Source organism: Ursus americanus, chromosome 2 (assembly GCF_024610735.1).
Source record: "Ursus americanus isolate L20-20 chromosome 2, mUrsAme1.1.p, whole genome shotgun sequence".
NCBI classification, from domain to species: domain Eukaryota; kingdom Metazoa; phylum Chordata; class Mammalia; order Carnivora; family Ursidae; genus Ursus; species Ursus americanus.
The window spans coordinates 79,123,624-79,135,000 of NC_142128.1; the positions used below are offsets into that span (position 1 = coordinate 79,123,624).

Sequence of the window (11,377 nt, forward strand, 5' to 3'; positions counted from 1 at the left end):
AAATATCTGTCATTGCATTTTTGTATTTCTGAACGCAGTTTTATTGTTGAGGTGTGAGGGTTCAAAATCATTCTGAAACTGATTTGGAACCCGGTATTGAAGTTCTTAAGATCTGTTTCCATTCCGACTTCAGGAAATTTTATCCTGGGGCATACAAAAAGTCTTTTATGTTTAAGCATACAAAAAATATAAAGAAGCATCATATTGCTTGCATGATACTCTAAAACAGGCTTTAAAAAAAAATGTTGTATCTTCATATAGAAACCAGGAACAAGGAATGCAGGATGAAATCTTTGTTGCTTAAAAAAAAGAAAATTAAAAACCCACACATTGTCATCTAAGCATTGAGCATTTTCTTGATTTTTACAGGTTATTTCATGCTGAAATTATGCCTATTTGCATGGATAGTCATTCTTTAAAACTAGCCACAGATGCAGTCCTAGGGAGCACGTAGATGTTTTTACAGGTGAACCGAAAGAGATGGGAGCTGTTCCAAACACTCTGCACGCTGCCTTTGGCAATAGACCCTGTTATTGTGAAGATGTGCTCTGTTAAGCAAACGTGAAGTTTAATATTAGATAAACCCTGTGTGAAAAAAATATTTTCATTTTCTTCATAAAATGTTAATCGTAAGCAAAAAGATACAGCATCTTATATTGACACAAAATTTGGGGTTAGCCTCACTAGGTAATAAGTCACAAAATATGTCAAGTGCCTTTTATAAAATGCAAGGAAGGATATTCTTTTTTTATATTGTGTCCTCAAGAAACAATGGAAGTTCATATGCAGAGAAGATATTTCTCGTTCTCATATATTTTGATGGATGCTGTTTTCTCCTTTATTTGTCTTTTTTTCTTTAATTTGCCATAAGAAATACGATTCACAAATGGTGTATGTTAAAGTTTCCTTAGGCATTTGAAGTGTTATTTTGGCAGATTGGAACAGAAGCAAACCAATACTGAAGATGTATTACCCTTGCCTAACTCAATTTCCCGTTCCACATATTGATTTCCAAACTGTGACAATTCCTTCTTTTGCACTGAGTCCAACTTTGTAATAATTTACATCACGAAAATGTATAAATATTCTCACACTTGTGTTAAAATATAGCAACAGATACCGTTTTCAAATGCGATTTTACTAATAAAAATGCATATCTATGCTAAATAAGCAGACTTGTAAAATGAGTATTTGTGCATTTATTTCAATGTTAAATTGACCATTTATATTGGAAAGATGCTGATGGGGGTGTTGTCCTTCCCATTTCCCATATGACAAAAATATTTTAAAATTCACTAATAAAGGGGACGTATTAAGTATTTGTATTTATTTTCACTTCTTTTTCCTTTAATAGCATTAAAACCACAATAATTTTAATTCAGAAATGGAATTTTTCATCCAAATTTCACACAGCCTCAAAATTGAACCTTATTTCTTAAGTATAGACCACTTTCATCTTCTTTTGTAATATGAATCTCAATGCCCAAAATTTAATCAATTGGTTGTCAGAGGCTGTGTTCTTATAATCTACTGTTTCTTCTGAAGATAAACAGTATCATTTTAAGCATTTGTGAAAGAGAATCATATTACTGGTGCTTAAGCAGTTTTTGCTTTTTTTTTTTTTTTAATCTTAATCCATCTTAAACCAGTGGAGCAGAAATATTTAAAAATGTTTCATTTCAAGCAGAGTGCATAATAAATTGCAATAATTGTAATGTGCCATAAATCCCAGAGCCTATGCATTTTGCATTTGATTCAGGATTGAGGTCAGGAAATTTGGAGAAATTTAAAGAAAATGATTCATCAGTCCTTTTGTTCTGTTGGCCAGGGTCCCGGGATTCTTGAGCTGTGCCCAGCTGACGAGCTTTTGAAGATGGCACAATAACTGTCCAGTGATGCCTGACCATGACAGCACAGCCCTCTTAAGCCGGCAAACCAAGAGGAGAAGAGTTGACATTGGAGTGAAAAGGACGGTAGGGACAGCATCTGCATTTTTTGCTAAGGCAAGAGCAACGTTTTTTAGTGCCATGAATCCCCAAGGTTCTGAGCAGGATGTCGAGTATTCAGTGGTGCAGCATGCAGATGGGGAAAAGTCAAATGTACTCCGCAAGCTGCTGAAGAGGGCGAACTCGTATGAAGATGCCATGATGCCTTTTCCAGGAGCAACCATAATTTCCCAGCTGTTGAAAAATAACATGAACAAAAATGGTGGCACGGAGCCCAGTTTCCAAGCCAGCGGTCTCTCTAGTACAGGCTCCGAAGTACATCAGGAGGATATATGCAGCAACTCTTCAAGAGACAGCCCCCCAGAGTGTCTTTCCCCTTTTGGCAGGCCTACTATGAGCCAGTTTGATATGGATCGCTTATGTGATGAGCACCTGAGAGCAAAGCGCGCCCGGGTGGAGAATATCATTCGGGGTATGAGCCATTCCCCCAGTGTGGCATTAAGGGGCAATGAAAATGAAAGAGAGATGGCCCCGCAGTCTGTGAGTCCCCGAGAAAGTTACAGAGAAAACAAACGCAAGCAGAAGCTGCCCCAGCAGCAGCAACAGAGTTTCCAGCAGCTGGTTTCAGCCCGAAAAGAACAGAAGCGAGAGGAGCGCCGACAGCTGAAGCAGCAGCTGGAGGACATGCAGAAACAGCTGCGCCAGCTGCAGGAGAAGTTCTACCAAATCTATGACAGCACCGATTCTGAAAATGACGAAGATGGCAACCTGTCTGAAGACAGCATGCGCTCCGAGATCCTGGACGCCAGGGCCCAGGACTCCGTGGGGCGGTCAGATAACGAGCTGTGCGAGCTGGACCCCGGACAGTTCATCGACCGAGCCCGCGCCCTCATCAGGGAGCAGGAGCTGGCGGAAAACAAGCCGAAGCGAGAAGGCAACAACAAAGAAAGAGATCACGGGCCAAACTCCTTACAACCAGAAGGCAAACACTTGGCCGAGACCTTGAAGCAGGAACTGAACACGGCCATGTCGCAAGTTGTGGACACTGTGGTCAAAGTCTTTTCAGCCAAACCCTCCCGCCAGGTTCCTCAGGTCTTCCCGCCGCTCCAGATCCCCCAGGCCAGGTTCGCCGTCAACGGGGAGAACCACAATTTCCACACCGCCAACCAGCGCCTGCAGTGCTTTGGCGACGTCATCATTCCGAACCCCCTGGACACCTTTGGCAACGTGCAGATGCCCAGCTCCACAGACCAGACAGAAGCACTGCCCCTGGTGGTCCGCAAAAACTCCTCCGACCAGGCTGCCTCCGGCCCCCCCGCCGGCGGCCACCACCAGCCCCTGCACCAGTCGCCTCTCTCCGCCACCGCGGGCTTCACCACGTCCACCTTCCGCCACCCTTTCCCCCTTCCCCTGATGGCCTATCCATTTCAGAGTCCATTAGGTGCTCCCTCCGGCTCCTTCTCCGGAAAAGACAGAGCCTCTCCTGAATCCTTAGACTTAACTAGGGAGACCACGAGTCTGAGGACCAAGATGTCATCCCACCACCTGAGCCACCATCCTTGTTCACCAGCACACCCACCCAGCACCGCAGAAGGGCTCTCCCTGTCGCTCATCAAGTCCGAGTGCGGCGATCTTCAAGACATGTCCGAAATCTCACCTTATTCGGGAAGTGCAATATCCTTTTCTTTTCCCTTCGAGGAAAACAAAACAAAACAAAACAAAAAAGGCTTCCCCCAAGGTCAGGTTTCCACAATATATAGAAATAACGCAGATTAGTATCTTCTTAGGAATGCAGTCTTTCCTATTATTCAGAGTAATAGGCTTTTATCAGCACACGTGCTACTCTTCTGATTGCACAAAAGCTTCACAGGAAACCCCCATCTTTGCAACTTTCACAAGTTGTTAATTGCCTCGGAGAGCTGGTGTTTAATATGTGCTTTTCCAGCAGTGCTTTTTCTGCTATTCTTCCTGTATTCTTTTTTTTTTTTTTAAGGAGTAGAGTCAGAGATGGACAAAAAAAAAATCTCATTGTAATATTGAATTCTATCAGGTTTTTTTTTAAGGTGTTAGGTTTTATAATGGAGTTAAGAGAAAAGTCAGTTTTGAGGTTCCTAAGATTCCATAAGAAGAATTCTCCCTTTAAACCATCTGCAAGGCTCCTGGGCCGAGTAAAGAAGAACTGATTAAATCTTACAAAGAACACTTCATTGGTGGGAGGCTTCAGTGGGAGAAAAATGGAGGGTGGGGGGGAGTCAGACTCTAATCTTTAAGTGAGATGTGGTTTGTCGTTGTTGATGTTTCTTTAAGGAAATATACAGGTACTGATTTATTCAGACGGCACTGGCCTCTCTCTCTCTCTCTCTCTCTCTCTCTCTCTCTCTCTCTCGTTCACCCAAGGTCTGTTCTTTGGGTCTGGTGCAGCTGTCTCTATGCATGATTAACCTCTGTTCAGCCATACACAGAAATCTTTTGTCCTAACATACACAAAGCAAATTATTTTGGAAAGCGAGAGAGCACAATTAAATATAAAACTCAGCTGTATTCGACTTAAAAATGGCTCTTTTTTTTATGACCCTTTTATATTTTGAACCTGACTTTTAGGTAGAGATGCCAGTTATATTTTTTATTAGACCTGTCCTGAACTCCAGCTATTTTTAAGTGACTTTTTTTTTTCCCTCTGTAAATTGGTCCTTTCAGTAAATTTTTAAAAATCTTGTGGTTGTTGGTGTTTTGGGGTAGTCGAATAGTAGCATTTGGGGGCAGGTAGAGGCATGTTTCTTTTATAATCAATTGCCAGATGGACATAAAATTTAGCAATTAAGTTGGCTGTTGCTAAATTGAGGATTTTGAGCAATTGTCCTGATGAGTAGAGATTGACATTTTAGTATCTAAGCCCACTCCAGAGGCTGCCACATAAGTGCAAAGTCCCAGCTATGGTGGAAATGCATTTTTCTATGTAGGGAAGGCTGTTCTTCTAACCAGCTCTCAGGACAGTAGTGAAGATTTCTGATAAGGTGAGCCACGAGTATGAGACCCACTTGGGGTACTTAAACACAGTCTCTTTCCACAGTGAGGAAGAGTAATGTCATGAGAGGAAGGAAGATAAAGATGTTGAGGACTTAGATATATAAACAGAAATTGAGTCTTGGTTTGATTGCTGATTTAACTTCTACCTTTTCAAAGACCTAAGATGTAATCTACCAGCCATGAATCAAAGCTGCGCCAAGCACCATTATAAACAGGCAGTAAACATTGGTCAAAATGATTGCCAATAGTGTTGGGGATGAGAAAGGCCAAGCAAGAAAATGCAGTGCTTGGAATGGTTTTCTATCCTTGGGAGGAAGAGCGTCTTCTGAGGTTCACACAAGGCTGAGGTCCAGGACTAGACCCTATTGCTAGACGCTATCTTACTTCATTTTGAAGGCAGTAGTCATGATGGTGGGTTGTTTCTCTCCCTTCCACCCCCCCCCCCACACACACACTCTCTCTCTCTCAGAGGAAAGGGACATACTTATTTTGAGGAATATTTGAAACCAGGTTTTGAAGTCCCATAAGTGCACACTAAACTCTTTAACCAGTTTATGGGTTTTTTTGTTTTGTTTTTTTATTAGACTTTTCATTGTAACCAGATCATTATTCCTGTGACTTTTTTTTTTTTTTTAAGTAAGTTGGGTCTTCTAGGAAAAAAATCTTTTAGATTGCTTTAAGTGTTGGCTACATTCATTGTCTCACGCTCTCCAAATCCCCTGAGGAATTTAGAGGATTTGAATTGAAAGAAGTTCCTTTTATTTCTATACATATCAAAGGCTTTAAGGAGAATATAGTTGCTTCTTCAGCTGAATAACTTCCCTCTCCTACCAATATAAGAAGAGTGTTCAACAGGGATGGCTTGGAAACACCTGTGTTCATACGAAATGTTGCTTACACCTGGAGCTGTTTCTTTCATGGAGCTAAGTAATTTTGGCCTCTTGTTGCAGTTAATGATTACATTTTCCACCTTGTGGCCTTCTATCCTCTGTTTCTTTCCCCTCGATCATGCCGTCCTTTTAATGGTTTATCCCACTGATACATTCTTTCTCAGGAAGAAGATAGGCAAGCAGCCCTTTCTATAATCCACACGATTCTGAAGCCAATGAGGATAGGAGTGTTTGTTGGGAGACTGGGTCCCCTTGTTTCCTGTCTTCATCCTTGTATGGCAATGAGTTTTTCCCTTGATTTACCCGATGGCGTGTAGGCAAAATTCTCAAGCTTTTAGTTTAAAGAATTCCCTGGGAATCCTAAGGAGTGGTGTCTACTTCGGTATAGAAGGCCATCTTAGAATGCACAGTTATTCCTAGAAAAAAATTCAGTAGACACCAGTAGAAATGGGATGAAATGATACCTCTCTGATTGTCATTATTATGTGTTTATTTGTAGTCATGGCTTCTCAAATAGTAATGAATAATTTAATTCTGCAGGAATGATTCTTTCCCACTTCAAAGGGCATCATCTGCTTCTTTGAACAAAGTAGCCAAGATAAGAACTATTAAGGACACCAGCTTATCAGATAAATCCATTCTACGTTCAGCACATGAAGCATATGTAATCTATATAAACGCCCTACCTCGTTATCCTTTCTCATCGAAAGGAGGCAGTGAACGTGTGCGCGTTGAACTCAATGTCAGTGCATCTGCTCCTGGAGCTCACGTCTTGGATATTAAAAAAAAAAAAAAAATGTGTTCAGTATCTTTGCAAATGAATCTATTTAATCAAATATTAAGTTTTATTCAAATTCCAAAAGAAACAGCCAGCCAATTGTTTTTCTTCATGATGTTCCTTGTCATTCATCCTCTTTGCATCTCAAGAAAAATAGCCTTGTTTAGGCCTCAGACATTTGCATGCAGCCAGTTGAAGCTGGAGAGTAGTCTATGAGCCGTTAAGATGTGCAGGTGAAGAAACTGAGCCTGTTTCCTGTGACAGCCAGCATCCCCGACTTGGCTTTTGGGGAGAATGTTTAAAACACTTCAGGTTTAGGAAAGGAAATTTGTTTGGTAATTGAAACTAAAATCCAATTGGAAAACATTGATTAAAAATGAATTTCTAATATGTGAAATAATCCATAGACATTTTTATAAGTCTTGTGGGGCCACAGTAATTCTATTAGCTGTATTAGCTATAGGGAAAGCATTTATATGAGAGACTCTGAGTTCCTACCCCCCCCAAAAAATTATTAAGTAAATTCTTTATTTTAATTTCCATAAGTGACACATCTTATGCATTCAACTTCTTAATGGAGTAACAACTTGTTCTATTGGTTTGATTACATGAGACAGTCTCGATCTCTCCCCACTTGAGGGAGAAATCCTCTTGGAAACAGCAAGTCAGAGCATAAGGAGACAGCTCAAAATTCTTTGGGTTTCAGAGCATTTTAGAAAATGTAAGTAAGTAAACCCAATCCAATTTGGTTGGAAGTGCCAGCTGGTGCAATCTCTAGCCACAATTCGGAGTTCAATTGGAAAAAAAAAAAAAAAGAATTCGCTTCCTGCAGCCCTCACAATGTGCTCTTGCATTTGCCTTTTTGCCGTCCCTGCTCCCCCCCTGCCACTGTTGGGTAGGTGAGGTTATATTGTGCTTGGTAAACAGAAAACACTCAGAATCTCAGGTTGTTTGAACCCGGCTTCAGGTTCAGCTGCAGTATCCTACTTCTCTGATCTTTTCTATTCCTGAGCAGATGTCTTTCATTAATTTATGGATTTATCATCTTTTCTTTTTTTTTTCCTTTTTCTTTTTTTTTCTTTTTTCTTTTTTTTTTTTTTTACACCTGGCAGCTGTCTCAAGTTTCAGTAGTTATTGTCTATTTTGCATTACACATAGAATTGAATGTCATCTGTCTTCACAAAGCTATGGCTAAGAGAATTGAGGCAAAGCCACATGAGCTGCTGGGACAGATCTTGTTTGCGTTCCATCCCCCTCACCCCACCCCCCCCTTACCTCCTTAATATTTATTTGTGCTCATTTTCTTTCCTGGCCTTGAATGGAGCTTAGCTCGTGTTCAGTACAGCTGTATGTTTACTGAATCTATTCCATCATGAGTCATTGTGCGTGTGTAAGTATCCTGGAAACAGCTAGTGCTTTCTTGGAAGAACAGTTGCTTTTCAGCACAAGCACTTAAAAGGGAAATTAACCAATTGGTCAGTTCAGATTTATTTTGAGGAGGAAAAAAAAGGATTATCTAACTGTTGGCTTTTAAATGTTTCATTAGCTATTTTTAATAGTTTATTAGAAACATATATTTTATGGGAATTTTATCTTAATTACACGATGAGCAAGAGATAAAGATTTATTCTCTGTTCCATTTCAACTGATCAATTCTAAGTATTACCAACAGGAAACATTTTAAAGCAAAACGGACTTGAGACACTCGAATCAGAATTTTTTTTTTTCATGAAATAAAAAGCTTCTAAATCCTGATCAAAATAAGACGGATAGTTTGTTTTTTTTTTTTAAATAAAAAGAGCTAAAAACATCGAAGCATAATTTAAGCATATGGAAAATGTCAGGAAGTTTTGGTAGCTCTATCACGGAGAACCACAGCAAAACAGGGTGTTTTGTAGGAGACCACATTTTTAACCATTCGGGACTTTTCCCCTGCTAGTAATTCAGTGTGCAAGGTTGTTTCTTCATCTGGCCATCTGAAGAAAAGACTAGAACCCAGATCTGAGAATGTCTGCTCAAGTTTGGACTTGCCTAAAAACTCTTATCACAAGGCAAGACGAGACAGCTTGCCACTATTATGTCACTTACCCGTTTGGACAGATGGTCCTGAAGTGTGCTGGGCTCCTTTAGTCTTCTCTACCGGTCTAATGGAGGTTACTGGAGGGCCTTTCAGCTCTTTCCTTGGCACAAGAAGTATGTCAGTCATAAATTATCGTCTTTGTGATCATTAAGGATCTGAAACAAAAACACAAGTTCAGTTAAGCTGCTTTGGCTTACAGACAGAAAATCGAAATTTCTTTCTTCAGTCTGTATTGTCTGTGGCGGGGGGAGCACAAGATTGAACTTCTATTTACAAACCAAGGTGATCTTTTAAACATCCCATGATGTTAAAGGGAATGCTAATTGAGCCAATCCTCCGCAGAATATTTGGTTAAACACCCTGCTATAAGTAGTCAAGAGCTTATCAGTCTGAATATGATTATGCTTCTCTACTAACTTCCTGCTCTCTCTCTTCCTAAGACTGGTCACGCTGTTCTTGACGGAGGTCATTTAGAAACCTTGACTTTTCCTAAATACGTGTATTTTTTTTTTTTACCTTTTTTCACCAGGTGTGGCATTTTTTGTTGCTTAGTAAAACGGGTGTGCGCGAGCGTGTGTGCGTGCAGGCACACGCGTGCACAAGTGCAGATTTTCTTTTCTTCCTTATTTTTCCCATACTCTCTTTTAAGAGAAAATCCTTAGAGAAGCTTCTAGGAAGGACCCTTAATTGACCTTGTGGGGGACCACATTGATTTTCTCCACGTGCATCTTCATTTCTGATAAATTATAAAGCCATTAATTTGCTGAGGAAATGGCAGGGCCAGGCTGCGGCACAGATGTGACCAGAGCCATCCCAGCTCTGAGCCTGCCCAGGAGTGCCAAGAATCCGGGGGAGAATCAGGAAGCCTGGATTGTTATGGTTAGCCTCACATTCTCTTGGGAACTGTTTTAGTTGTTGCTGTTTACAGATCTAAAAGGTAATGATGTTTCCAGATAAATAGGCCTTCTTATTTTGGGTAAGTGGCCGTTTATTGATCTGCTAACCCACATTTATTGATTTGTTAGCCCCAACCACCGTGCCACTCTCAAAGGAGTTAACTATAAATCCAGGAGAGGCAAATTGTATTCGGCTTTGGATCGGTGCTTTAACAAAAGCGACACCCCCCTCCCTGCGCTCTCTGTGCCAAAACTACCCCTCCCAAGTTTTAGCTATTATTTAAAAGGAAACAATTAAAAGGATATAATAATAAGAGAGGAAGAAAGTGAGTCAAGATGCTCCATTAGATTAGCACTAAAAGGTAAAGCATGAAGCTTGCCTGACAGTGTTCAAAATAATGCATTTTATATTTTCACGCACATTAGGATAATAATTTGATGTAAACTGCAGAGTGTGGAGAGAAGAACAAACACCTGTAATTGCAAAGAAGAAAAAAACTCACGATGAGAGTTGTACAGTACACGTCGGGTGCATTTGTCTCCTTAGCAACAAGTGAACGTATAGGTAACATAAGGACCTCAAACAGGGGGAACATTTTGCCGTCCTCGCCATGGAGCTGCCAAGATTCCGCAACCTCCTTGCGCACCCTCACCACGACGCTTGGCAGTTTCTGACAGGCAATGGTCATTTTGAGCAAGGGGCAGCAACGTAGTAATGGATTCCGTGGCCCGTGCCATTTACCTTCCAGAATTCCCCCGGCTGCTTGATGGGCCTCCAGGTTCTTTGGGGAGTGGGTGGTGGGTGCTTGTGTTTAACGTTTTTTTCCTTAACCAAATGCCTCCTACATGCAGGAAGGATTGTCACCCAATCACTTGAAAAAAGCGAAGCTCATGTTCTTTTATACCCGTTATCCCAGCTCAAATATGCTGAAGACCTACTTCTCCGATGTGAAGGTAAGGACATTTTCCATCAGTCGTTTTTCAGTTTCTGTGCATGCGGTCGTGATTTGAACTCTTGGAAGTTAGTGGAGATGAGCGTGAGGTCAATCCATGAATACCCCTGTGTTATAATTGATGCAATGCACTTGTCCTTCTGTTGAAAGCCGTGCCAGGCAAACATGCCCCTTAAGACCAGGAGGCTGGTATCCGAAGTCACGTGGTTTCCGGTGTGATCCGGGAAACTTAGCCTCTGTCTTTATATGTCTTAGTAACTTCTTGGAAGAAATTTCAGCCGGTCCTCGATGGGTGTGCTTTTAGAGAATGCTTTTTTTTTTTTTCCCTCCCCGCAGCAACAGTAAACTGTTTCTGTTTTTGTTTCTGTTGGTTTCCCCATATTTGTGCTTATGAAAGCAAACTCTAGCACCTCTTTTTCCCCCTGTCGAAAGGAGCGTACATTGAAATTCTCTATGCAGTAGCTGCTTAAAAACAAAAGTGATGATTGTCTCTTATTTACAACTTAATTTGTTGTTGATGTAGAGTACACTGAGCATAAGGAGAATGAATAAAGTGACAGATTCAGGACACATTATTCAAATGAGGATATGAAAGCTGTCGGCCTACAGCTGCAGCCTCCCTCATTCTAGAGAATATGGGGACCTCCTGGTTCCATGTGCGTGTGGATGCGCGCGTCTGTGTCTGTGTGTGGGTTTTAAGTCATTGTTCGCAACAACTTGATGTTGTGTTAATCATCTGCAACTTTTTAAAACATAGATTGGGTTTTGATGATGATAATCACATGCATGGTATCATTATCCGAGGAA

At 41.0% G+C, this 11,377-nt stretch overlaps 1 protein-coding gene across 8 annotated transcripts in view; it reads left to right on the forward strand.

Moving 5' to 3' along the window:
- PROX1 (prospero homeobox 1) overlaps window positions 1-11,377 on the forward strand; it is a 56,996-nt gene that overhangs the window by 11,355 nt on the left and 34,264 nt on the right. For all 8 annotated transcript variants that reach the window (XM_087858122.1, XM_045771983.2, XM_045771989.2 and 5 more), the window contains 2 exons: window positions 1,829-3,620; window positions 10,464-10,571. In XM_087858122.1, the coding sequence (XP_087714248.1) occupies window positions 1,896-3,620; window positions 10,464-10,571 (1,833 nt within the window). In that variant the 5' untranslated portion in view covers window positions 1,829-1,895. The remainder of the gene's footprint in view (window positions 1-1,828; window positions 3,621-10,463; window positions 10,572-11,377) is intronic.